The 27,712-nt window shown below is 43.7% G+C and overlaps 1 protein-coding gene across 4 annotated transcripts in view; it reads right to left on the bottom strand.

Moving 5' to 3' along the window:
* PTAR1 (protein prenyltransferase alpha subunit repeat containing 1) overlaps positions 1-27,712 on the bottom strand; it is a 180,730-nt gene that overhangs the window by 114,179 nt on the left and 38,839 nt on the right. Inside the window, exons 6-7 of one of the 4 annotated variants that reach the window (XM_048851821.2) lie at positions 23,058-23,374; positions 10,262-20,654 (exon numbers count right to left, since the gene is read on the bottom strand). In XM_048851821.2, coding sequence (XP_048707778.2) covers positions 20,309-20,654; positions 23,058-23,374 — 663 coding nt within the window. In that variant the 3' untranslated portion in view covers positions 10,262-20,308. Of the gene's footprint in view, positions 1-10,261; positions 20,655-23,057; positions 23,375-23,438; positions 23,523-27,712 lie in introns of those variants that run through there. The other 3 variants (XM_048851822.2, XM_048851823.1, XM_075128746.1) reach the window with 3 other exon arrangements.

The raw sequence follows: 27,712 nt of genomic DNA, 5'->3' as shown, positions 1-27,712 counted from the left end.
GGATAAAGTCTGTCCAAGCCCTTAAGAAACCTGCCTACCATAGGGTTACCAAACACTGACCCACCCGCCATTCCCGGGTGAAAGGCCAAAATGGTGGTGAGGTGTACCCTCAGGGATATCATCCCTAACCAATGATGCTTGAGATATAACAGATAGTACAAAATAAGGGGAATTGGGGCTGATTGTGGCTCAACTCCTCTTTGTCGAGACCAAATGGAGAAACGCTTCCACTTAGCCAGGTAAGTGGCTCAAGTGGAGGGTTTCCTACTTCCTAACAGGACCTCCCTCACTGAGTCCGAGCACTGAAGTTCAAGAGGGCTCAGCCATGCAGCTTCCATGCCATAAGGTGGAGGGACTCCAGGTTGGGGTGTTGCAGATGGCCGTAGTCCTGTATGATTAGGGTCAGACAGACAGGGAGTGCTACTCGTCTGACCACTGAAAGGTTCAATAGCATGGTGAACCAGTGCTGGTGAGGCCACACCGGCGCTATGAGGATCAAAGAAGCCCTGTCCTGATGAGTCTTGAGGAGCACCCTATGTATGAGGGGGAATGGCGGGAATGGGTATAGCAGGTGACCTGTCCATGACAGATGAAAGGCGTCCAGGCTGTGGTTCAGGAAGGAGCAAAACCTCTGGCCCTTCCTGTTGTCCCATGTCACGAACAGGTCCATGTGGGGAGAGCCCCACCTCTGGAAAATCGAGCGAGTGATATCCGGTCTGAGGGACCATTTGAGACAGTGGAACGAGCGACCGAGTCGATAGGCTAGCTCGTTTTGCACCCCTGGAAGGTGCAACGCCCGTAGGTGTATAAAGTGGGCAATGCAGAAGTCCCACAGTGCGAGGGCTTCCTGACATATGGGAGAAGAGCGAGCACCACCCTGTTTGTTTATATAGAACATTGCTGCAGTATTGTCTGTAAGCACTGATATGCACGTGCCTTGGAGGTGGGTCTCGAACGCTTGAGATGCTTGGCAAACCACCCTCAGCTGCTTTACGTTGATGTGCAGCGATAGCTCTGTATGGGACCAGAAGCCCTGGGTTCTGATGTTGCCCAGATGTGCTCCCCAACCGAGCGCCGAGGCATCCGAGACCAGGGAGAGTGTAGGCTGGGGTTTGGCAAAGGGTACTCCCACACACACCAGCTGTGGTTGTAGGCACCAGTGGAGAGAGTTGAGAACTCGAGGCAGGAGGGTCACTACTGAGTCCAGTGGGTCTCTGTCCTGTCTGTGCACTTGTGCTAACCATGCCTGGAGGGGTCAAAGGCGCAGCCTGGCATGCTGTACTAGGTATGTACAGGCTGCCATGTGGCCCAATAGTCTCATGCAATTTCTGGCCATAGTTGTGGGAAAGCAGTGCAGGGTCTTGATAATGTCCGTGAGTGCTTCGAAGTGCAGTTCTGGAAGAAACGCCCTCATCTGCGTGGAGTCCAAGAGAGCTCCTATGAACTCAATTCTTTGCGTGGGAGTCAGTGTGGACTTGGGCTCGTTCAACTTAAGTCCCAGCCTGCGAAACATCGCCCTGGTCAGGGACACGTGATCTGCCATCCATTTCTGGGAATCGGCCTTGATGAGCCAGTTGTCCAGATACGGGAATACCTGCACCTGGCGCTTGCGGAGGAAGGCCACCACAACCGCCATACACTTAGTGAACACTCCGGGGGTCGTTGAGAGGCCAAAAAGGAGCACCCTGAACTGATAGTGCCGACCACTGGCTACGAATCTGAGGAAGCGCCTGTGGGCTGGGATAATGGAAATACGCATCCTTCAAGTCGAGGGCAGCGTACCTGGATCTAGGGAGGGAATGATGGCAGCCAGAAAGATCACGCGAAACTTCACCTTCTTTATGAAGGTGTTGAGGTCTCATAGGTCCAGGACAGGCTGAAGCCCGCCCTTGGCCTTGGGGAAAAGGAAATAGTGGGAGTAGAACCCTTTGCCCCTGAATTCCTGAGAAACCTCCTCTATTGCCCCTAGAGCTAGGAGCAACTGCACCTCCTGCAAAAGGAGCGGCTCGTGAGAGGGGTCCCTGAAGAGGGACGCGGAAGGGAGGGGGGGGGAAGGATATCCCGCCCCTACTGTCCTGAGGACCCAGCAGTCTGACATGATCAGAGACCAAGCATGGTAGAAGCGGGAGAGTCAGTTCACAAAGAGGGCGGGGGAAGGATCCAAGATGGCCACTGGTGCATTGTCCTCAGGCGCATCTTCAAAAGTGTGGCTTTGGTTGAATCCTGGCTTTGGCCTGAGGACGACTCTGGAGGGCGCCTCCTATTATTCCTGCCCCTTTTCCTTGGTGGATCTCGCCTAAGGGGCCCCGGGTAGAAATGGGATGGGGGCTGAGGCCTAAAGGGCTTTCTCTGAGGCGCTGGGGTGTGTAGCCCCAGAGACTTCAGAGTTGCCTGCGAGTCCTTCAGGCTATGCAGGTGCGTGTCCGTATTTTGGGCAAACGGGCCCTCACTGTCAAAGGGGAGGTTCTGTATTGTGTTTTGGACCTCAGGTGAAATCCCCGAAACCTGAAGCCACGCACTGTGCCTCATAGCGATGGCGGTGGCCATGGTTCTAGCCGCAGAGTCTGCCGCGTCCAGGACTGCCTGGAGGGCAGTTCTAGAGACTACTCTACCCTTGTCAAGGAGTGTGGCAAACTCTTTGCGAGAGTCGACCGCGATTAACTCCTGGAACTTAGCCAACAAGCTCCAGGAATTAAAAGCGTAGCGACTCAGCACTGCCTGCTGGTTCGCTACTCGAAGCTGGAGCGCCCCACTCGAATAAACTTTACAGCCAAAGAGATCCAGCTTCTTGGGGTCCCGTGACTTAGGAGTGGGTCCTGGCTGTCCCTGGCGCTCTTTGTGGTTTGCCGCATCAACCACCAGAGTCCCCGGCTGGGGGTGGGTAAAAAGGTGCTCATAGCCCTTCTGTGACACAAAATAGCATCTCTCGATCCCTTTAGCGGTATAGAGCCTGGGGTTTGCCAGAGCACCCTAGTGTTGTTCTGAATTATCCTTAGGCGGAGCAGGGCCACTCTAGAAGGACCTTCGGGAGTGAGGATGTCCACCATCGGATCCAAGTCCTCCATAACCTCCTCTGCCTGGAGGTTAAGATTTACGGCCACCCTCCTAAGCAGGTGCTGGTGGGTCTTGGTGTCCATTGGTCGTAGGGTGGTGGAGGTGCCTGCCACCATCTCCTCCAGCGAAGAGGAGGAAGAGGCTCCTGGGACAGGGTCTTCCTGCCCTTCCAGTTCTCTGGAGGTTGGGCCGGGTACCTCGGAACTCCCTGCAACCAGAGATGGCTCCAGTGTCACCGACATTGCTGCAGAAGGGGCTGCGCTTGCCTGTGGTTGCTCAGCAGCCCTGTCCCTTATGAGGTCCTCAGGGGCCCTAGGGGTGTAGCATGCCAGTGACGTCGCTGATGTTGGGGCACGGGGTGCCGATACTGGCCTGGATCCCTGACCCTGAGCTTGGTGGTAGGCCTAAGGGGTCCAGAAGGGCCATTGGACTAGGCCCTGCCACTGGGGTGGCCAGGTGATGGCCGGTCCAGTTGCTTCGCTGGCCTACGGTGCCAGAAGCGGTGGTGGCTATGCCAGGAGACAAAAGACTCGGCCTCTGACTCTGATGAGTACTCTGTACCTGACCACGGGGCCGCGGAGCCAGACGGTGCCGGGGAGCGGTATCGCGGGGACTGCAATCGGCGCCGCACCATCATGGGGTTCCCACGATGATGAATTAACGGTTGTGCTGCCATTGGTGCTGCCGCCATCGGTGCCGCAACGGATGTTGGAGCCGCCTGCGGTGTCAGGCTCGACGCCAGTCAATGCCGTCACCGGTCCCACTGGCAGTGCCTGTGTTTGCGAAGCCGGTCCCTGCTGTGGTGTTCTCTGTTCCTATTACCATTCCTAAGGGGAGGTCCGGGGGGGCGTGTGCAGAATTCAGGTTGCACAGCTGAATATTGGGTAAAGTAGCACTTTAAGTTTGTATTTCCTGTATTTCACAAGGTGGTGTCTCTTTCACTGATGCAATTACATTCTCTCCCTCAGGAAGGGGTTGTTTAAGATTTGAGAGAAAATAACTGAAGGCAATCTGCTTTCCCTGCCATATGTGAAGCCAACTGAGAAAGACGCAAGACCTGCACAAGACAGAAAAGGAAATATTCTGTTTGTTTTGCTCTCCCTTCCCTTTTAGCCCACAGGAAAATACTCACCTCTGCCACCCACCTGCCTCCCTCAGATTTCTCAGCTGGAGCGACACTGCAGTTTCAGTGGCAAGGGAGTGCCACTACAGATGGGGGAGTTTGGAAAGCATATTTTAATTTCTGTATTCATTCAAGTCAAGCACTACTAAGCTGACTAGGCCGTGTTTATGGGGATTGCAGGAACTGAGCTGGAACCAAGAAATCTGTTCCTCTTGAAGGCTTTTGAAAGCTGTCGGATTTTCAGTCACACTGAACAAGGGCTGAGGCTTTACAGAATAAGATATTGTGGGATTCTATAAGCCTTCCCCACCTCTGGATAACATTTTCTTTCTTGGAAACAGCCAACTTGTTTCACCACAAACAAAAAGTTTTTTGGGAAAAAAGTTCACCTGTGGGTGAACATTTTCCACAAAGCGATCACTTTATATCTGACCTATCAGACCAGGGGGATGAGGTGGATGAGGCTTTCTTCCGGCAGCTCACGGAAGCTACTAGATCGCATGCCCTGGTTCTCATGGGTGACTTTAATTTTCCTGATATCTGCTGGGAGAGCAATACAGCGGTGCATAGACAATCCAGGAAGCTTTTGGAAAGCATAGGGGACAATTTCCTGGTGCAAGTGCTAGAGGAGCCAACTGGGGGGGAGCTTTTCTTGACCTGCTGCTCACAAACAGGGAAGAATTAGTGGGGGAAGCAAAAGTGGATGGGAATCTGGGAGGCAGTGACCATGAGTTGGTTGAGTTCAGGATCCTGACACAGGGAAGAAAGGTAAGCAGCAGGATACAGACCCTGGACTTCAGGAAAGCAGACTTCGACTCCCTCAGGGAATGGATGGGTAGGATCCCCTGGGGGACTAACATGAAGGGGAAAGGAGTCCAGGAGAGCTGGCTGTATTTCAAGGAATCCCTGTTGAGGTTACAGGGACAAACCATCCCGATGTGTCGAAAGAATAGTAAATATGGCAGGCGACCAGCTTGGCTTAACGGTGAAATCCTAGCGGCTCTTAAGCATAAAAAAGAAGCTTACAAGAAGTGGAAGGTTGGACATATGACCAGGGAAGAGTATAAAAATATTGCTCGGGCATGTAGGAATGAAATTAGGAGGGCCAAATCGCACCTGGAGCTGCAGCTAGCGAGAGATGTTAAGAGTAACAAGAAGGGTTTCTTCAGGTATGTTGGCAACAAGAAGAAAGCCAAGGAAAGTGTGGGCCCCTTACTGAATGAGGGAGGCAACGTAGTGACAGAGGATGTGGAAAAAGCTAATGTACTCAATGCTTTTTTTGCCTCTGTCTTCACGAACAAGGTCAGCTCCCAGACTGCTGCGCTGGGGATCACAACATGGGGAATAGATGGCCAGCCCTCTGTGGAGAAAGAGGTGGTTAGGGACTATTTAAAAAAGCTGGACGTGCACAAGTCCATGGGGCCGGACGAGTTGCATCCGAGAGTGCTAAAGGAACTGGCGGCTGTGATTGCAGAGCCACTGGCCATTATCTTTGAAAACTCGTGGCGAATGGGGGAAGTCCTGGATGACTGGAAAAAGGCTAATGTAGTGCCAATCTTTAAAAAAGGGAAGAAGGAGGATCCTGGGAACTACAGGCCAGTGAGCCTCACTTCAGTCCCCGGAAAAATCATGGAGCAGGTCCTCAAAGAATCAATCCTGAGGCACTTACATGAGAGGAAAGTGATCAGGAACAGTCAGCATGGATTCACCAAGGGAAGGTCATGCCTGACTAATCTAATCGCCTTCTATGATGAGATTACTGGTTCTGTGGATGAAGGGAAAGCAGTGGATGTATTGTATCTTGACTTTAGCAAAGCTTTTGACACTGTCTCCCACAGTATTCTTGTCAGCAAGTTAAAGAAGTATGGGCTGGATGAATGCACTATAAGGTGGGTAGAAAGTTGGCTAGATTGTCGGGCTCAACGGGTAGTGATCAATGGCTCCATGTCTAGTTGGCAGCCGGTGTCAAGTGGAGTGCCCCAGGGGTCGGTCCTGGGGCCGGTTTTGTTCAATATCTTCATCAATGATCTGGAGGATGGTGTGGATTGCACTCTCAGCAAATTTGCGGATGATACTAAACTGGGAGGAGTGGTAGATACGCTGGAGGGCAGGGGTAGGATACAGAGGGACCTAGACAAATTAGAGGATTGGGCCAAAAGAAATCTGATGAGGTTCAATAAGGTAAGTGCAGGGTCCTGCACTTAGGATGGAAGAACCCAATGCACAGCTACAGACTAGGGACCGAATGGCTAGGCAGCAGTTCTGCGGAAAACGACCTGGGGTGACAGTGGACGAGAAGCTGCATATGAGTGAGCAGTGTGCCCTTGTTGCCAAGAAGGCCAATGGCATTTTGGGATGTATAAGTAGGTGCATAGCGAGCAGATCGAGGGATGTGATCGTCCCCCTCTATTAGACATTGGTGAGGCCTCATCTGGAGTACTGTGTCCAGTTTTGGGCCCCACACTACAAGAAGGATGTGGATAAATTGGAGAGAGTCCAGCGAAGGGCAACAAAAATGATTAGGGGTCTGGAACACATGACTTATGAGGAGAGGCTGAGGGAACTGGGATTGTTTAGTCTGCGGAAGAGAAGAATGAGGGGGGATTTGATAGCTGCTTTCAACTACCTGAGAGGTGGTTCCAGAGAGGATGGTTCTAGACTATTCTCAGTGGTGGAAGAGGACAGGACAAGGAGTAATGGTCTCAAGTTGCAGTGGGGGAGGTTTAGGTTGGATATTAGGAAAAACTTTTTCACTAGGAGGGTGGTGAAACACTGGAATGCGTTGCCTAGGGAGGTGGTGGAATCTCCTTCCTTAGAAGTTTTTAAGGTCAGGCTTGACAAAGCCCTGGCTGGGATGATTTAATTGGGGATGGGTCCTGCTTTTGAGCAGGGGGTTGGACTAGATGACCTCCTGAGGTCCCTTCCAACCCTGATATTCTATGATTCTATCAGTCCTCATCCTCAAGGGCAATCTGCCTGGGAGCTTAAACTCATAACTTTGCTGGACACTAAATATCATGGTCTTAATAAAGGCACTGGATTTGTGGCTTTTTACAACACTGTTACCCACTAACTGTCCTTTTTTCCCCCCTATGGCCACCCTGACTAGTCCCTTAGAATGTGTGCTAACTACTTATGCTAAACTATCGGTTAGACCTTGTATTTAGCTGTGACACACCCAGTACCTTTCCCAGACCTGAGGAAGAGCAGTGTGTAGCTCGAAAGCCTGTCTGTCTCACCAACAGAAGTTGGTCCAGTAAAAGATATTACTTTGTCTGTCTGGGGGAAAAAAAGTCATGTTGCATTGTTTTAAATGAAACAGCAACCCAACTGCTTTGGAAAGGGTAGGCAGGTAGGTGCAACCACTCCACAACTTGTAAAATAAATAAGAGCTAGTTCGCCACCAGTTTATCCCTAAAACAAAGGATCTGTGGGGTCTATTCATTTTTTTATTTTTTTTTTAAGTCAGTGATAAGCATTGTTGGCCATGCCCCTCGCCCTCCTCTCCCCAGCACACCCTCTTTCAGATGATCTTCATAACAACTGAAGAGCCAGAGTTTTCTCTAGTCTGCTCCCAGAACTGTGGGCTTGTCTATGCAGAGTCTGCAAACAAAAAAGCACCACTTTATCTAAAGGTGTGATTTTAAATCACTACAATTTAATGTTTGGGGACTTGTTAGTTTAAACCAGGTTTAAACTGAGATTTAGTTTGCTTCTGTAATTTATAAACCAGATTTAAATTAATAGGAAAGGGTCTATAGGTTTTAAACCTGGTTTAACTTAAAACTAGGATGACAACTGGGTTTCTGCAAGCCCTACATTGGGGAAGTTTGAACCAGTGTAACTCCAGGTACATCCACACAGCAGTTGGGGGTGTGAATGACAGCTCATGTAGATATACCATGTTACCTGTAATCTAGGTAGCTCACTAAAAATAGCACTGAGGACACTGTGGCAAGTGCTCCAGTACAGGCTGTGCAAGCACACCTGAGCCCTCCGGCTACAGCTAGCTTGTGCAGCCTGCGCTGAAGCAGGTTGTGAGGGTGGTTTAGATGGGCTTGTCAACCGAAACAAAAGACTCTCATAACTCATTTCACACAGGACAAAACAGCTTTCTGCTGTGGATTACTTTTGATCATTGGTAACCTGCACTGGCTTTGAACTAGAGACCAAAAGCTGGAGGATCTACAATCCCTCAAATCATCCAGATTTGCTTTTTTCTGCTTTTTGCATGTTTTACTGCTATAGATTATTACACACACAAATGAAGGAATATGGGTTTGGCCTGGTACCATCGTGGTATGGACTGATATCAATACAGTCCAAGGGAACAGCCCTCAAACTGTTGGTCTTAGGAATAGTTTTGGATTTTCAGATGCACTTTTAACTAAATTGAAAATAAAAAGCCCTCTGCTGATAAAGTCAATTACAATCAAATTTGAAAATGCTAAAGTTTGGTGGGTGAACAGAGTTTTAACCTTTAATGTTTGTTGGCAAGGAAAATGGCCTGTCAGGAACTTAGACACCATAAACAGGACCCCATTTTTCTACGTGCTTAGTAGCTGTACCGAGGTAGCAATGAAGGTGTCATCACGTTTATTAGGACCAGTCAATGAGGGGAGAGTGAATGAACAGAGCAATCACAAAGCATGGATGTGGGATGTAACCAACAGCCACATCCATTGCATTTAAATCCAATTTATTTGCATTTGTCTATTACTTTTTGATAGTAACATGGTATGTATTTGACAGTCTTAATACCAAACAAAGGATGATTATTCAAGGGATTGGTACTGGAGGAGAGAAGCATCAGTATTTGAGAATTACTGGCCTCAGGTTATGTGAATTGTAATTTTCTAATTCAAAATGTGATCGCTTATCTTTATGAAAAATCTGTTATATATGTTGTTATACTGGGATTGCCTAATAAAAATCATAGCTTAAAAGAAAAAAGTCCAGGAGATTGTCCAACAAAGTATCCTGCTAATATTAATAGCACATAGGAATTGTGGTAACATCAGTATAATTGTTACCATACTGGAATGAAAGTATCATTTAAACAGCAATTGAACTGCCCTGATTTGCCAAGGCCTGGAAACTATACAATTGCATCTTTAAATCTAATCTATGAATGGCACTTTAACATAAAGGACAGTATACTTGTGACCCATTTGGGAGACAAAAGACATTTTTTTTAAAATCCAAAATTATAATTAAAATTTGATGAGCATTGTAAACATATACCTATAAAACCAGGTTTAAGTGATCCAAGTTTTAATCCATGTGTATTTCTAGAATTACTATGTTAAAAGAGTGATATGCACACCTGAAAATATTTTCATGAAATTCAGATAGTGGGGTCATCTGAAGCCTATTTATCATGTATTTTCATCAAGTTTATGCAGCAGAATGTGTTACATAAAAAGACAATCAGATGGGATCAGGGCACCATACTTCTATATTATTCCCTATCTTTAATCTGAGTGAGGCAAAGCACATTTTTAAAAAGAATTAACTGGTTTCATGTTTTGTATCTGGGAACTGATTTGCATTAGATTATAAACAAATAGAGTTATGGACCCAGTGCTAATTCTTTTGAATGTGGCATAATCTAGCATAGTTGACAGTTTAGATTTAAGAAAGGCCAAAGGCTTCAATAGGAGGCATGTTGCAGATCAAGAAAGAAACACTAGCAGGTCGGAAAGAGGGTATGCGAACAGGTGCTTGTTTTAATTATATACAGTTTCATACATGGCAACTAAAAATACTAACTTGAAAGTAAACAACTAAAGTCTCTTTGTTCTTCACCAATCTGTCAGATATTTGGACATGAGGATAGTTTATAGGCTATGTCTGGGCTAGATATGTAACACTGCATTTGAAAACTGCTTGTGTGTAAACAGACTATTTACATAAACTAAACAAGTCTGTTTGACACCATTTACAGATATATGGCAAAATATGGTTCCTACATCACAGAATTTACAGTCTCAATCTAGATTACTACTGATTAGGGAAGACTGTTTATCTCTGAACACAATGAATTTGGACTGCAGTGTGAAATATGTAGTCAAACAACACAGATTTTTAAGAGATGAAAAGTTTATTTAAAAACCCGCCAACATTTAGCAAAAAACAATTTTACACTATTTTCAATTTTCTACAGAAATACAATAATTTATAGCTGCGCTTAGTATATTCTCTCGCTAGTACATATAAAAACAAGTCTACAGATAAATACGTGGAAAATTCATTCTGCCAGCCACTACCACTAAAATTGTACCTGTAATTTTGGAAGACATCTGCATAGGATGGGTTAGAATTCCATGGGTGGTATTTAATATATTTTTGTACTACTGCGATAATGTTTAAAAAAAATTATATATAATTAGCATGCAATACAAAATAGCTGAGAAAAAACAAGATATAATTTAGTGTTCAGAACTGGAAAACAATGGTCGGATACTGTCTTATGTTTCTAACCAGACATCATTTTACATAGTTTAGAATTTCAACTTCTCTTCACAACAAAGCTCAATGTATAAGGGATCTGAATTTATAAGGAATTAAAATTTATACCCAATGGGATCCTCTTACATGTAGAACACATGAAGAAGGTGTGTTGGGGCTAACCGCAGTGGAAGAAATTATCCATTACTGGATTCTTACAGTTTGATTCAAGTTCTCAAATGAACTTGAAGTAGCTACACTTAAAAAAGAAAATCACCACTGTTACCTAATTGAGTGATTATGAGATGACAAGTACAAAGACATCTGTGCAGTTTATTATTGCACCATAAAATTAAATATTTACTGTGCACTTTAAGAACAGTAAAACTAAAGCCAATCAACATTTGCTAAAATCCCCAGCAGCCAAGATAAAATCAAAGGTATCTAATGCCCAGGACCCTCTATACATCCAACTTCCCACAGCATGCATTTAACATTGAACTCGGATGTCAAGCTTTATGCAGTCCATGAATAATACGGTCTTAAAACTAGGTTTAAGACTCATACTGCATCTTACTCTAAGATTCACACACATGCATACACCACATTTCAGTTTCTTAACACTGATGTCCACAGTGAACTCTACCATATGCCTAGCAGCAGAATGTGACATCAGAGTATCCCTAAAGAAGAAGTTTGGCAAGATGTCAGATACAACTAGCAACTACTGTCCTAAAGATACTTATTACTGTTTTTAGCTCAGATTTTCAAATTACTCCCCTTTCCCTCTTGGCAATCCCAGGGCAATTGTCAAAAACCCTTTCTCTGCTATTAAAAACTAACAAAATTTAGTTGCTTCTACAGCTGTTGCATACGGGAAGCTTCCAGTACCCCAATCCCTCTCCAGTTGTCTTTTAAGAACGATAAGAACTAGCAACCTTAATTTTTTTCCTTAAGGATTTTACAAACTGATAAATACCACACCAGGAACAATACTGTTTTCCATGAGAGCCTGGTTTACGATCATGCATAAAACAATTCACTTAAGACAGCTGAGACATTTATAATGCATCACATTAAACATTTTACTGTCACTATCAGGTAATGGTTTATCATCTTTTATCTCCAGTATGGGCCCAACCCTGCACCATTAAAGTCAATGGGAGTTTTGCCATTGGCTTTAAACAGGTACAGGAACAGGTCCTATTTGCAGTAACAGATTAAGGACCAGATCCTGCCATCCGTATTCACATGACTGAAGTTTTGCAGGATCAGGCCTAATATAGCTTTTATCCAGTTATTACGAACCCTTAAAAAGGCCTCAAGTTTAATAATGAACCCAAAAGTTACATGTACCAACACTGCACTTACACATTTACAATTTCTTTCAGATCCTCCCAGTCTCCCTTTTCAGCAGCCAAGGATGGGAAGGCTCCAAAAAGATTTTCAGAAGGTACTTAACATTTTCCTAAAACCAGGCCCTTTTAAAGGAAGTTCTCAAGCTCAGTACCTAAAAATGGAGGCATCCAAAATCATCGGCACTTTTGAAAATCTTGTCCAATGTGTTTTGTTTTGTTTTTTTTAAAAAAAGCACCCATTAGAAAATAGCAAAAACTAAGAAGTACAGCACCCAAAGATACTGTTTCATGGATGTATTCAATCACTCACAGTAACTACTTAGTTGCCTTTCCTCCACAAGAGGAAGCAGAGGGGATTATGCAAGAGAGTTTGTAACCACAGATCTTGAAGCATCTCATTCACAACATGCCTCTCTTGGAATGCTCTCCAGGCGTGCTCTTTGGGATTCCAGGTCAACAGATGGGGGAGGCTTGCCAGAAGTCCACCAGATTCACCCATCCAAACCTCAGAGCCCAGTCTGCAGTAATTTATGCTCTTTGCCCCTGCCTTCACAGTTTGGAACAATCTCCCAGGGCATCCAAGGTTGGCAGTGCCCTTATAAACAGCTCCTGTAGAAGCTGTGCTGTTCAGGAACTTGTGGAAGTGAGATGGGTGAGACAGCAGTGGCAAAAGAAGGAATCTCTGAGAATGCCCTTTACCTTCAGCAATCCCTGAAGTTGGCAGAGATCTTGGAAGATTTACTGGCATGGTGGAACCCCCAGTTTCTTCTGCAGGGCAGCAAACAGCCCCTATGGAAGAACTGCCATTCACAAAGCCTCAAGTACCTTATCCAAGAATAACCCAAATGTAGGAGAGTTGGGCCCTTCATTACAAGAAGGGATTTATGCTGGGCACAACAGTCTTCTCTTCCTAGTTACTGTAGCGCACATATCATGGATTATTTATTCACAACTGGCTTCTTACTTCTGACCGTGTTCAAGGAATCTCTCTCTTTACTGATCTACAGTGGTATTCTCTTAAAGGAATTTATCTTGTAATAAAAAGGTAAGCGCTGGAGGAAAAATTACTTTTTTACATTTATTATTCTGTGTAACACTAACAATTTATGTGCATTGTTTTATTCCCACCATCATACTATTTAAACTGTTTTGTCACCATGTATTCCTAGTGCCATCAACCTTATTTTTAATCTAATTTATCTGCACCAAACAATCAATGTGCAGAGTATTTAAGACAATGATAGTTGTATATCCAACAAATATGAAAGTTTCTGATAAAATGCAATCTTTTGGCTAAAAGTTGCTTACATAAAAGAACAGTATTTTTTCTAATGATATGACGGAAAAAAATTCACTTTTATGGCTATCTCTCTCTCCTAATTAGGTTAAAATTTTGTGAGATCAAAGTGATCGCTTTGCTTTATAAAATTATACAGCAGTTCACACAGGTACTACAATACTGACCTACATATCTGCAGTACCACAGATTCCATTGTTACCTAAAACCATCTCTCATTTTTCAACATTCCCAAGCACACTGTTACAAAATGGGAACACTGCATTAAATGTAGCCACTTCACAAAGTAAAAACCTAGACAAATGGGAATGGTCGCAATATGTATTTTTTGCCTTGTAAGAAACACTTTTTCTTCTGATATTTTATGTCACTTATGACACTTGAAATACTAGACAATGAGAATCTATACTATATATTTATCTATTCATAATGCGTCTGTATAGGAAACCAATCCGCAGTATCTAGGCACTAACATTCACATCTCATGTGAACGGTTAACAGTCTTCCAAGAAAACCTACCTTGCCTCACTTTAATCCTATTCATTCAGAAAATTCAATGTGCACAATATACAGATATGTTAGTGTTTTTTTTTTTTAAACCATCTATTTACTAGGATTATGAGCAGGTTCCATACAGTACAGATAAAAATGCTTGAACAAACAGTTTTCTGTAAAGAGTTCTGCTCTTTAGTCAAGCTGTAAGGTACATAAACATACAATGTCTAACTGATAAATAAAAATCTTTTGCCTCACAAAACAGGTTTGATTCTAGTGTTCAGAGTCAAAGCGGGGTTTAGAAAAGTCAAAATATATATGTCAACAGATACAAAATAGACACATTTACCCTGGTTTTCTAAAGCCTGGCCCTGTGAGGTGCTGAGTGCCTTCAACTCCCGTTCACATCAATGGGACATGAGTGCACTTGGGAGCTACACAAGAGGTACCCAGCAACTTTCAGGATCAGGCCCACAGTTTCCTGATAAATCACTACAGCAAGTTAAGATACAGAGTAAAGTTTGTGTACAGAAAGTGAATATTGGGGGCAAATGGGAAAGGCAGGCCTAAAGCAGGTACCTAGCTACAGTTTTAGCTAGTGACTATATACAATACTATTCTAGACTGAAAGTGTTAAGAGCTAGTTCTACGTTTATCGCTTATGCTTTTTATTAACCATTGACTATAAACTGTAAAAATGTGCCCTAATTCACAAAAATAATCTATGCCCTGAGAAATAACGTTACACACTAAGTAAAAGCCAAAAGGAAATATCAGGTTTATAATCACTGACCGTAGTAACATTTTGAAAGCATAAACTGACTACAAAGAATTTTCTTGGAAGCACTAGTTTCTTCCATTTGACTGCAATACAGTGCTCTGTCAGAGGAAATAGTTGATGAGAGTCTATGCAAATTATATAGTTTTCCAACTTTCAAAACTACTTGAGTTATTCTATTTTCTCTAGATTTGTTTAGCTAAAAAAAAAACAAACAAACAACCAAAAAAAGCCCCCAAAACTCTTAAGGGAAACTAAATAACCTAACAGATAAAGCTTTTGCTTTTCACCTCTGAAATGAGGATCTGGGTTTAGCCTGAGCTTCTGAATGAGCCTGATGAACACCACTTAAGGGCACTATCAGAGCATTTTGGGAGGTAGTCAAAGTTATCCTTATGTTAAATGAGGCCACCTCCCCATAGCTTCCTTACATTCTTTGTTAGTTGGGGAAAAAGGGACAAGCAGTTCAGAATGAACCATTCTCTGAGCACAATGGGAAAGAGAAGGAAAACCACTGTAGAGAATACAATGGCCTTGTTTTGTTACTAAACTGCATTTTAAGAGCATTTGAAAATGATGGGGGTTTTCTTCTGATAAGACTAAGTTGTAAGGAAAGAACCTCAAATAAAGGGGAAAATAGCAAACATGCTAGTCACATCTGCCTTTCACTCCATTGATCTCAAGGTCTCTGTAGAACAGGGGTTCTCAAACTGGGGGTCGTGACCCCACAGAGGGTTGCAAAGTGGTTATATGGGGATCCTGAGCTGTCAGCTCCATGAGGCTGAGAATCCTGAGCCCTCAATAAATTAAATTACCCCCCACCCCTATTCTTAATTTATAAGGGGGGGGTGTCACACCCCGAGGCTTGCTGTGTAAAAAGGGTCACCGATACAAAAAGTTTGAAAACCACTGCTGTAGATGATGTGAGTCTGACAGTTTATTTTTTAAATTATAGTATAAAGGACCAAAGAGCTCAGGATCACTTCTGTAATGTGGAAGCAGCACTACAGGCTTATAAGGGAAAAAAAGGCCTTGTCCAGAAGTTTGATCATGAAATCCCTGCAACCCAAATGTTAAATTATCTGACAATTGCTGTACTTTGTTCATTTTTAAAATACACATTCTTAAGAGATTTGATTGCTGGATTTGATTGTCTAGACAAGGCCTCTTCAAGACCCTTTGATTCTGGTTGTCAAGATTATACAGTACTGTTTAAAGATTCATTGAATGACTTACTTTAAGGTAAAGAGTGAAAAAGTACTCCTATGCATAAATTTCTAACACAAAACACTGAAATGCTTTAGCTAGTTTCAGTTGAAAAAACAGAATCCAAACTTTCTTACTGTTAATTCTTCACTATGCTCTTTTATTTTATAAACCAGTGCTATATAAGGTAGCTATATAACTAGTCATAAATTACTCATTGGACTGAAAATTCAATTGTCCCCTATTAAAACAATGAAAATATTTCTAAGATTATAAGCATTCAGCCAAGCACTGTAGTCATCCATCACTACAGTCAGTCATCAATATGTTTTGCCCTACTGATTACACCAGAAAAAACAATTGCTGATGCAATACTAGGTAATGCACATTACAGCAGAGAACACTACACATCATTTAAAAATGTGATTGTTCATTTTGACTTGATTGAAAATGAAATTAACCACTTTTAGAGTTCCAAATGACATTCATTTCTCAAAGCCTTCAATTCATCTTCAGTGCAAAGATGTTGCTATAAGACTGAGTCAGTGCACGAAAAAGATTTGTACCAATGTAAATGCCATATAATACAATAAAGGACAGAATTAACAGTTACTGAAACTTAAAAAGGACACTGACAGTTTACTGCTGGATAAAGCCGGATTTATCTCTGTATTACTCATTCTTATGATTCTTTTAAAGGGTAAGTGTTTGGTGCTGCATGGCTGCAGTCAGGTGTTTCACCAAGCAAAACCCTCATTAAATTATTGAGTTAGAATGTTCTGACCTATGACACAGTAAATGCCGAATACAGTGTTACTTAATACTGAAGAGCTGTGCTCAGTAACTTTTATGTATGTTAATCACCAATGGCCTGAAGTCTAATAATTTTTACTGCTATTTATTGTATTCCTCCTTCCCCCAATTAGGACTTTAGGGAAACCAGTCAAACTAAATTAAGTGGTCATGTTTGTGAAAGTTCATGGTTACAAGACATCACAAAATTCTAAATTTGAAAATATACTCCCAAGGAATTACTTTAACCACTTCAGACAAAAGGCTAAGGGGCACTGACATCTTAAACAAATATTTTTAAAGTGAATATATTTCCTTTTTCTATGTTTTTACCACCACCCTAGGTTTTCAAGATGAAAAGAAGTTTTAAAAATGTATTTTCTTTTCACTGTGATACTGTTGGTTTAGTTTTTAGATTTCTCTCAACTTGGAAAAAATGCAACTCATTGAAGTCAATTTCACTTTTGCCTATAGTTTCCCCACCCACCAACCCAACATTGGGTCCTCAATACTGCAAGGTTTGTGTAATGCAAACCTGCAGGAAATGGTTATTTTGTTTACTAATGTAATTGTTTTCTTTGGAATTTTAAAGCAATCATGGAAATATTTTCATCAGACTTACACTTTCTGAAAAAAAAGTTAAAAAAAAAATCTACAATTTCAGTTGACAGTATCCCTTTAAAACTTTTAAAAAAAACCCACCACAACAAAAAAACAACAACACTTTACTCCAAGACCTATTGGAGCACCTTTAAGGTGTGAAAATGCATATAGTTCTATAAGGACCAAATTCTGTCTTCATACACATTTGCATAATTCCCAGTGACATCAAAAAGGAGTTGCACACAAGTATCAAAGGACAGAGTTTGACCTTAAGTGTTTATGATGATGGAAGGGCTGTCAAATTCAAGATCAGAATATTTCCACTATATAGCTCTAGGGAGCTAACTGAGACTTCAGTCCAACATAAATTTATAATGGATTTCAACTTATGTTCTATCACCCACACTTGATAGTCTCTCCCCCGCCCCCTCAAATCTTACACTATGGTACAAGCAGAAGACTGCATTCTCCCCGATAATAAATTTCTACTTCACAAGGCACAAATTCTCCTTACTTTTCACCCTCCTTCAATACCTTTCTATTAAACAGGTAATCTGTGAAAAGATAAAACTGAAAGAGATAAAATTAAGGACTTTAAATGTAATTTTAGGATTGACAATATAATCTGTAATAAACTACAGGGGTAGGCAGTGTCACACTTTCTGGGCACCCAGCAGTCACCAAGTGTCTCTATGAACTTATTGTAGCCACAGAGTAGCTATGAACAGAAGCTCCAAGTCATAGGAGGCAGCAATCTCTGCAGAGTTTAAAAATACAGGAGGAGTTTAAATTTAGAGACCTTGTTTAAACAATGCTTGCTGTTTCCTGAATGACCATATTGGTTGACCTTTTCTCAGAAGGTCATTAAATTCAATCACATCGCTAAAGCCAAACATACCATACAAGGGGTCTATTTCCCCTTTGACATGCAAGAGTAACTCCAACAATGGGAGACTCAAAAGGGACATGGGACCACAGGAATCCTGTATATTCCCAGTGCTTTTCTACTGCTCATAGTATTCTTTGAGCAGCAAGAGCAGCAGCATGTTGGGGAAGCACTTGATGCAAGGCAAGACAAACAAACACAGGGTTTGTGGCAAAGGATCTCTCCTGAAGCTATGGATCCTCTTAACTAGTCTGCTCTGTTTGAAACAGGGGGTAAAAAGTTGCCTTAGTGCAAAGGTTCACTTTACACTGGCATATGCTTCTATGCGAGGGCTTTGCACTGGCAAGATTACACTGATGTAGCTACACTGGTACAGAAGTCCGTCATGTAGAGTAAAGTTCTGAGAAAATGCCAGTACAAGTATTTATACATAGCTGCATTGGTAGCCAAAAGGAAAGTCAGGATCAAAACTACCCTGAAACTGTTTAAATTGTCCTTCCAGCACACATACACTTGAGGGGTTGAATGGGAAAAGGTGCTCTGACAGAGAAGAAAAATGAAATTGATGCCCTGCTTTGTGGGAGGAAGCAATGCACAAGCATGGAGGGGAAGAGACCCTGCACATTTTAAACAGTACTAAAACTGTCAGCATAACTCCTTTTTATCCCATCATCTAAGATATTCGTATGTTCTTAGTTTTTCTATACTTTTTAAAGTGTGATTTAGTGGGCTTTGTGGGACTCTGTAGTGTACATAATACATTCAGAAATTTAAATAGTGTTTCTAACTCTGGCTTATTGAGGTAAAAAATAAAAAGTATGACATAAGTGAAAAAACTTTGCTAATAAATCCTGCACACTTAGCTTTAACCATACTTCTTCACTGTGTGTGAGAAACATGGTTCATTTTCCTGCCTCCTCCAGTGGGTATCTGACTTGACAAGGTAAATTTAGTAGGCTTTGATATCAACCACGTACAACAGATGTGTGAGGCAAATAAAAGACCACAGACAATAGCAAAAAGCACAATTCCAGTACTGTAGTAATATTCGCCCTTACAAATAATGAAAAGGGGAACTGAAGGCAGAAACACTGCAGCCTGATCTTTGACAGATAGACAGCAATTCAGAAGTAATAATTCTTATTGAAAAACCTGACTCCACCGGCTTTGGTTAAGAGTCATTACCAGCATTCACTGTGGTAGAGAAGAATAATTTGGAAGGTGGTTCATGTTACAATGAAAAATCCACCTATTTGTTTTCCAGACATTCCATTTGGATCAAAATTTTAAACTTTAAAAAACAAAAGCCCCATTGTTCATAGTTAGGGCCCTAACAAATTCATGGTTCATTTTGGTCACTTTCAGTCATAGGATTTTAAAAATCATAAATTTCATGACTTCAACTGTTTAAATCTGAAATTTCACGGGGTGTTGTAATTGTAGGGGTCCGACCCAAAAAGGAGTTGCAGGGAGGGGACCGCAAGGTTATTGTAGGGGGGTCTGCGGTACTGCTACCCTTACTTCTGCGCTGCTGCTGGCAGCGGTGCTGCCTTCAGAGCTGAGCAGCTGGAGCGCGGTGGCTGCTGACTAGGAGCCCAGCTCCGAAGGCAGCAGTGCAGAAGAAAGGATGGCATGGTATGGTGTTGCCACCCTTCTGCACTGCTGTTGGCAGGCTGCTGCCTTCAGAGCTGGGCGCCCGGCCAAGACCCACCACTCTCCAGCTGCCCAGCTCTGAAGGCAGCACAGAAGTAAGGGTGGCAATACCGTGATCATCCTAAAATAACCTTGGGACTCCCCTGCAACTCCCTTTTGAGTCAGGACCCCCAATTTGAGAAACGCTGGTGTCCTCCGTGAAATCTGTATAGTATAGGGTAAAAGCACACAAGAGATCAGATTTCATGGTGTGTGACGCATTTTTCATGGGCGTGAATTTGGTAGGACCCTATTCGTAGTCCATGTTAAAATAAAAAAAAAGTTTAAGTAGGACAATGGTATGATATGAAGATGCCACAAGTAAAAATATAAATTGTTAATTTTTTAAAAAAGGATTAAAGAAAAAAAGCAAACTACATTTGTTTAATAAAAAGCTATGCCAGATTTTTTTTTAATAAATAAAATGAAATATTACTTTGTATATGAATTTTAGCACTGACCACAAAGAAAGGTGAGAAGCACATGGGTAGCCAACACTTGCAACCATGACATGCACGTGTTTGATAAGAGAATATTGCACTAAAAGAGGAACCCTGAAGGTTGTAAACTTCCTTCATGGACCTAGAAAAGTAACTAGCCATTTCCTGTATGCAGTAGCAAACCTGGCCTGCTCTACATCTCTGCAAGTTGCTAAAATGTTATCAATGAACCTGTATTCCATTTCCAAGCCAAGAGAGTCCTGTATAGGGGCACGCTTCAGGCGTTTGATTACTTGAGTATAGCCTTGTTTGCCTGAATCATTTAAACCATCAACATCCATGGCATGAGTCACATGACTGACTGCTGTACTGGGGTGTGAATTATTCAAAGTTCCATCACTGCTGTCCACAGATGTCAACCGTACATTTGGAAGAGGAAGTTTGTTGTTTAAATGGTGCTGAAGATAGAACACATGCCGTCTTCAAAGAAGATCAGGGGAGGGAAAAAAAAAAAAAGTTACACACTAAAAAATAAAATAAAATCAAGCTGCTGCCACAACTAAAGATATTAAAGTAATTGAAATTACATTTCAATATGCCCTCTGAGCAAACCCCACCCCAAAAATCAGCTTATTTTGCAAAGGTGGGAAAAAAGGGATGATTTCCTGTTAGGCAATGGAATATGAAGCCTTTCACTTCTCTCTGATTGATCTAAATAGTAACCAAAAATTATTACCGTTCAACAGCTGGTACTTGACATACCTCTCAGCTGAGTGGGTAGCTTCATGTCACTTCCTTGTGATGCAAACATCAGAGCACTATAACCACCATCACAATTGACATTTTGAGCAACAAGCTCAGCAGACTTCAAGCACTGAGAATTCAGACCGAGTTCCTTAAGTCCAGGTGGAAATACATGCTTCCTTTCATTGCCCATGCAGTGTTCTGTTGCTGCCCATGTTGTACCCATCCCCAAGTTAAAACAGAAGACTTCTGTCTCCAGGAGACTTCTGTTAATCTAGTATCTTCACTAGCATCACTTACCAAACCCCACAGTAGGTGTGCACTTGTAACCAATTAATCAGTGCACGTGTTCCACTCTGTGCCAGATCCACAGAGGATATGGGTCTCTCATAACTTTCAGCTAGAGATCCCGATTCTTCAGCTCAAGCAATAAAAAGTCATGCTTTCAGGTCAGAGGTTCCCAGCTCAAAACACTAATGTCAGGATGGAGGTTGTCACAAACATAAGCAGGGATTTATTTTGGAGAAATGTCAACACATACACAGTAACTTTTTTCAACAATTTTCCATATTTTCAGTGCAATATGAATGTGATCTCTTCCATTAAATTGATGGAGGAAACTATTTAGTTTTTTTTAAAAACAACGATTTTAGTGTTCATGACAGGTGCCAGATCAGTAGCTGCAGTGCAAGCTATCCTAATTGTCCTACCAATGTGCCTCAACACTGTCTTGTTTCATTTTGTGACTTCTGAGCTTTTAAAATGAGCAGTGCACTACCGATAAGGGGGGGAGAAGGGGACGCCAAAAAATAAATCAGTCAACAACAATTTTTGCTAAACTTTTGAAGCTTTCAGAAAGGTTTTGGTTCTCCTGGGTTTCAAAATAGCAATATTTGAAAAGTGAAAAATTGGTCTATTACCACATTTGTCTGCATTTTCAAAAAATAAGATTTTCTAAAATAAAATTCTTTGAAGTCCAGCTCTTCAATTTGGAAAAATCCCACGATGACTATGCTGACCTGTCAGCAATAGGTGAAAAGAAAAAAATACAAAACCCAAAATGAAAGATTTCTTGAAATTTTCTATTCATCCAAGTCAAAACTGCCACAAAAGTTTCCATTAAAAAATGCATACACTTAGTATAAAAAAAAAAAATCATACCAGCTGTATTCACTTAGTATTGGAACAACCTGAATGTTGACAGTGTGAAATCCTGGCCCAACTGAGGTCAATGGAAAAATTCTCATGGATTTCAGTGGGGCCAGGATTTCACCCAATGTTTATGGGAACTGACATGTCACTAAATGTCAGGGAAACCATAAAGTGCTGTAATTTGGATTTCTTGAGTAGGTGAAAGCGTTCAAATAAGTTTTTGCTACTTTTTGCTCCTACCAGCCAGCACATTTAAGAAAGAGTGAACTGAATTCCACTCCCTCTTTTGTATCATCGAGAGAATGGTTTACCACATTCTAATTACAGTGCCAATCAGTTACATCTGTACTAACACACTGAAGGCAATGGAGTTGCACAACTGTTACCAAAAGGCAGAATATAGTGATGCTGTGTAAGACGACCCCTTTTGGACATTCAGATCCCACATTTAGTCTGCAGGGTTGTAAGTTTAAATAAAGACTTTTTCTAACCTAAAACATTTGATATAAATAATGGAAAGCAAACATGGAACGCTAAGATACCACTTTTACAGTCCCAGATCAGAGTAGAACCAAACTTGAACTTAAGAACGAAGAAAAGGGGCAATTATTCAACTAAAGTTAGTTTTCAGAGCCAACTTACTCAGTGTGCCTTTGACTACACTGTTTTTTTATCTAGCCACACACATTTGGAGACTCTGTGCAGTTAATTCATCTTTTGTCCTTCAAATGTAAGGAGTGAGGAAATGCTGTCCTATTGAAGGATGTGTATAACTTATTTCAACAAGATACTGAAGTCCAGTCAGGTTTTCTATTTAATAGCTCTGATAGGTGTGGAAATCAAAAATCAAAGGCTTAGCATAGGGCAGGAAACTAGTCTTTACTAACCAAGATGTGTCTTTAATCAGAATTACAATTTGCCCTTTGACTTCAGTTTCAAAGCAATAAAATCATTCCAAGGGATGTTTTATTTGATAAGCCCTCTTACCTGTAACACCACAGCGTTTCATGCCCAGGGAAGGTATCAATAAGATCAGTGCAGAGCTCCAGCTCTTCCTCTAGAAGATGGGGGAGATCTACTCTCAGTTCTTCTGTACAGACAGCTTCAGATGCTTCATTTTTTTCATCCTTTGGAAGACTGGGGATTGGCTCATTTACCAGCTGATTTTGCACCAGTATAGAATTGTCGGTCACAGTTCTGCCAATCAAGGACTTTATTAAGAACTTGCGGTAGTGGAATCCACTATGGTCTGAAACATGCATGGACACCCAATGTTTAGTGGAAGAAAGTTCATCAAGGAGAATCTGAAAATAAGTAGCAGTAAAATTAACCAATCCATAGAAATAAGAAATTTACCAACACTGTTTCTTGTATCAAATTCCCCCCCCCGCCATAATCCTTCCTTTAAGTTTGCCGCCAACTCTATCATCATCACCACCATCACAGTTCCTCCTATGGAGAAAATGGTAAGTTTAAAAGAACAATGATAAAATGAAAGCATCCATTTAAATAAACACTTTCCCAAAATAATTACCTCATTATACACAACTTTCCAATTTAGAATACTAATTCATAGGCAAAAGAAAATGTTTAAATGACATTGTTACATACAAAATAACTCTATTTGTGGACCAGACTTCTGAATCTTGGAGGCTCTTTCGCCAGCCTATAGCAGTAGCAGATGCAGGCCATAATACAGGCCAAAATCCTCTGAGCAGACACTGGGCAACCTTTCATTCTGTCTGCCATTGCAATGAACAACTATGTTGACTTACGGAACAGCCTTGTTCTATCTATGTGGAAGACCAGCACCCTCCTGACGTCCAGGGTGTGTAGCCCGTGCTCCTCATCTGACGCACAAGACTTTGGAAAGAAAACAGGCAAGTGTGTGTCCTGGCCAGTATGAAACTGGAAACGACCTGGGGCAGAAACGCTGGGTGCGGTCACAGCTGGACCTTATCCTTGTAGGAGACCGTATAGGACGGCTCTGAAATAAGAACACTGATCTCGGACATCCTGCGGGCCGACATGATCGCGACCAGGAACAAGACCTTCCAGGAGAGAGGCAGGAGAGAGAGCAGAAAGCTAGAGCTTCGATAAAACGAGATTCAGGTCCTGGGGTGGGGGAGGAAATCCCGGATGTGCGGGTAGAGACACTCCAGACCTTTCAAAAACTGTGACATGACACGAGCAAAGATGGACTGACCTTGGAATAGAGGATGGAAAGCCAAGATAGCAGCCAGGTGGACCTTGATCAATGACAGGGACAAACCTTGGAGTTCGAGGTGCAGCAGATAATCTAGGCTCTCCTGCTTGGCCCGAATATGCCATTTCAAGGCCCAGCTCATGAATCTTTTCCATTTGGCCAGGTAAGTTGCTCTGGTGGAGGGTTTCCTGCTACCTTGCTGGATACGGGCCGAGGATGCCTGTTCGTCTGTGCTTTGCCGCGCAGTAGCCAAGCCGTCCAGTGCAGCGCCACCAGGTTCAGATGCAAAAGGCTGTCATGGTTCAGTGACAGCAGATCTGGCCAAGGGGCAGTTGTAGGCAGGCGGCTATGTAAAGGCTTGGCAATGTGCCAAACCAGTACTGGCAAGGCCATGCGGGGGCTATTAGGATAACTTCCACCCTGTCTTGCCTGATCTTCACATGGACTCTGGACCAGCGGCACTGGTGGGAAGGCATACATCAGTGCCCCCAACCATGGAATGAGAAAGGTGTCTGACAGGGAGCCCCTGTCAATTCCCAGGATCGAACCGAACATGTGGCATTTTCTGTTCTGCCTGGACATGAACAGGTCCACCTGAGGAGTCACCCACCTCTGGAAGATTATGCTGACCACCTCCAGATGGAGTGACCACTCGTGGCAAGAGGAGAAAGTGCTGCTGAGGTGCTCCACCAGGACATTCCTGGTTCCACGCAGGTGCGCTGCTATCAGATGAACGGCTTGCCGCACACAAAAAATCCCAAAGGCAGAGATCTTCTTGACAAAGGGGTGAAGACCTGGCACCGCCCTGCCTGGTGATGTAATATCATGGCTGCATTGTCCATCAGGACCTGCACCACCTTGCCCTTCAGGTTGGGCAAGAATGCCTGGCAAGCTAGGGAAACTGCTCTGAGCTCCCTGACGTTGATGTGGAGGGCCAGATCCTCCTGCAACCAGCAGCCCTGGGTGTTCAGCTCCCCCAGGCGGGCTCCCCAGTCCAGATCCCAAGCATCAGAGACCAGGGTTAGCAACGGGGACGCGAAGGGGACTCCCTCCAACACTGACCTGGGGTCCAACCACCAATCCAGGGACAACCTGATGTGGTCTGTTACCCTAACTACCCAGTCTAGCTCATGCCTGTTAGGAATGTAGACCGAAGGCAGCCATGCTTGCAGGCGCCAGAGATGGAGCTGAGCATGGGTGACCATATATGTACATGCGGCCATGTGGCCCAACAGCCGCAGGCAGGTGTGAGTCAAGGTGAGCGGGTGGCTCTTTACAAGGGAGATCAGGTCCAACATGGCCTGAAAACGCGCTTCTGGAAGGAAGGCTCTGGCTCGCGTGGAGTTGAGAACCGCCCCAATGACCTCTATTCGCTGGACAGGCGTTAAGGTGGATTTTTTTTTTCTTGTTTATTAACAGGCCCAGGTCACGACAAGTGGAATGGACCAGATCGAGGCTCCTCTGCACTTGCTCCCGAGACCTGCCCTTGAGAGCCAGTTGTCGAGATACGGGAAGCCCTGGACTCCTTGGTGTCTCAGGTAAGCAGCCAATGGTGCCATACATTTTGTGAACACCCTGGGGGCCGATGAAAGGCCAAAGGGCAGCGCTGTAAATTGAAAATGGCGCCCACCCACTACGAAACGGAGGAAGCGTCTGTGACCTAGGAATATGGAAATAAGTATCTTTCAAATATAGGGCTGTGTACCAGTCTCCTGGATCCAGGGAGGGGATGATGGAGGCCAGGGAGACCATGCAAAACTTCAACTTTTTGAGACTTGTTGAGGTGATGCAGGTCCAGGATGGGTCTGTGGCCTGCCTTTGCCTTCGGAATAAGGAAGTAGCTGGAATAGAAACCTTCTCCTTTCATGTCCCGAGGGACCTTCTCCACCGCTCCCAGGCACAGGAGGTTTTAGACCTCTTGAATGAGGAGTTGCTCATGAGAGAGTTCCCTGAAGAGAAGGGTGACCAGATGTCTCGATTTTATAGGGACAGTCCTGATTTTTGAGTCTTTTTCTTATATAGGCTCCTATTACCCCCACCCCTCCTGATTTTTCACACTTGCTGTCTGGTCACTCTACAGAAGAGGGACGGGAAAAAGTAGGAGGGAGAGGTAGCTGAAAGTTGCAGGATATAGCCCCGAGATACTATGTCCAGCGCCCAACAGTCACAACCAAGCCGAATGGTAGAGACAAAGCGGGTCTCACTGCTGGAGACCAGTGCCTGGAGTAATAGGGTGGATCCGGGGAATTGACTGGGATGTCACTCTTGAGCACATCTTCAAAATGAGCGCTTCTGGCCCCCGGGATTGCTTTGCCGGGCCGGGCTGCATGGGTGAGCAGGAGGAAGAAGGGTGGTGACAACTAAAACTCATGTCTCTATCCCTTCTCCTAGCAGATCCCTGATGGGGCTGCCAAAGCCTTCGCAGCTGGGCCGACCAGAACTGCTTCTGTGCAAACTGCAGCATATGCATGCCCAGTGAACGAAGGGTGGCCCGAGCGTCCTTCAACCCATGCAGCCTCGCATCTGTTTGTTCAGAGAAGAGACCATTCCCAATGAATGGGAGGTTCTGGATCGAAGTCTGCGTCTCTTGGGAAATGCCAGCGGTCTGAAGCCAGGAGCTGCACCGCATAACCACTGCCAATGCGACCATCCAAGCCGCCAAGTCCACCGCGTCCCACGCCATTTGGACGGAGCAGCTAGCTGCCACGTTGCCTTCCTCCACTAGGGTGCTGAATTCATGAGCCAAACCCTGTGGGAGGGACTCCTTAAACTTATAGAGGGAGACCAATAAATTAAAATTGTACCTGCCCAAAAGGGCTTTACCGTTCCGCACCTGGAATTGCAGGCTGGCAGTGGAATAAATCTCCCCCCACCCAAAGGTCCAGTCTTTTGGCCTCTTTATTTTTGGGAGTTGAGCTGGTGTGCCCCTGCTTGTCTTTTTTGTTGGCCGCACAGACAACCAGCGAGCCCAGAGCTGGGTGGGTATAAAAGATTCTTGAACCCTTTGGCTGGGACAATACTTCTTTTCAGCCCCTTTGGAGGTGAGGGATTGAAGACTGGATTTGCCAGAAGACCATGGCAATTTTGAGGACTCCGTCATGCACTGGTACTGCAACATGTGCTGGGCCGTAGGCTGAGAGGACACTGAACAAGGTGTCTGCCTGCTTGGCCATCTCCTCCACCTATGGGCCCAAGTTCTCTGTCACCTATCGAAGCAGGGCCTGGTGTTCTTTAAAGTCGCCAGGCGGGCTGGCCCTCGAAGGTCCGTGACCGTCTCGTCTGGGGATGAAGTTGGTGACTGTACCAAGGGGGAAGACCCCACGGCATCTTCTCCCATGGGAGAGGGAGGTTTAGAGGTGAGTGCAGTCTCCTCTATCTCCAAGTACGACTCAAACACCAAGCCCGGTGCCGTCAATGCTACCAACTTTTGCTCTGA

This window comes from Caretta caretta, chromosome 5 (genome assembly GCF_965140235.1).
Source record: "Caretta caretta isolate rCarCar2 chromosome 5, rCarCar1.hap1, whole genome shotgun sequence".
Classification (NCBI taxonomy): Eukaryota; Metazoa; Chordata; order Testudines; family Cheloniidae; genus Caretta; species Caretta caretta.
Note: the sequence above shows the minus strand (reverse complement) of the source record. Positions and strands in the feature narration are given on the sequence as shown.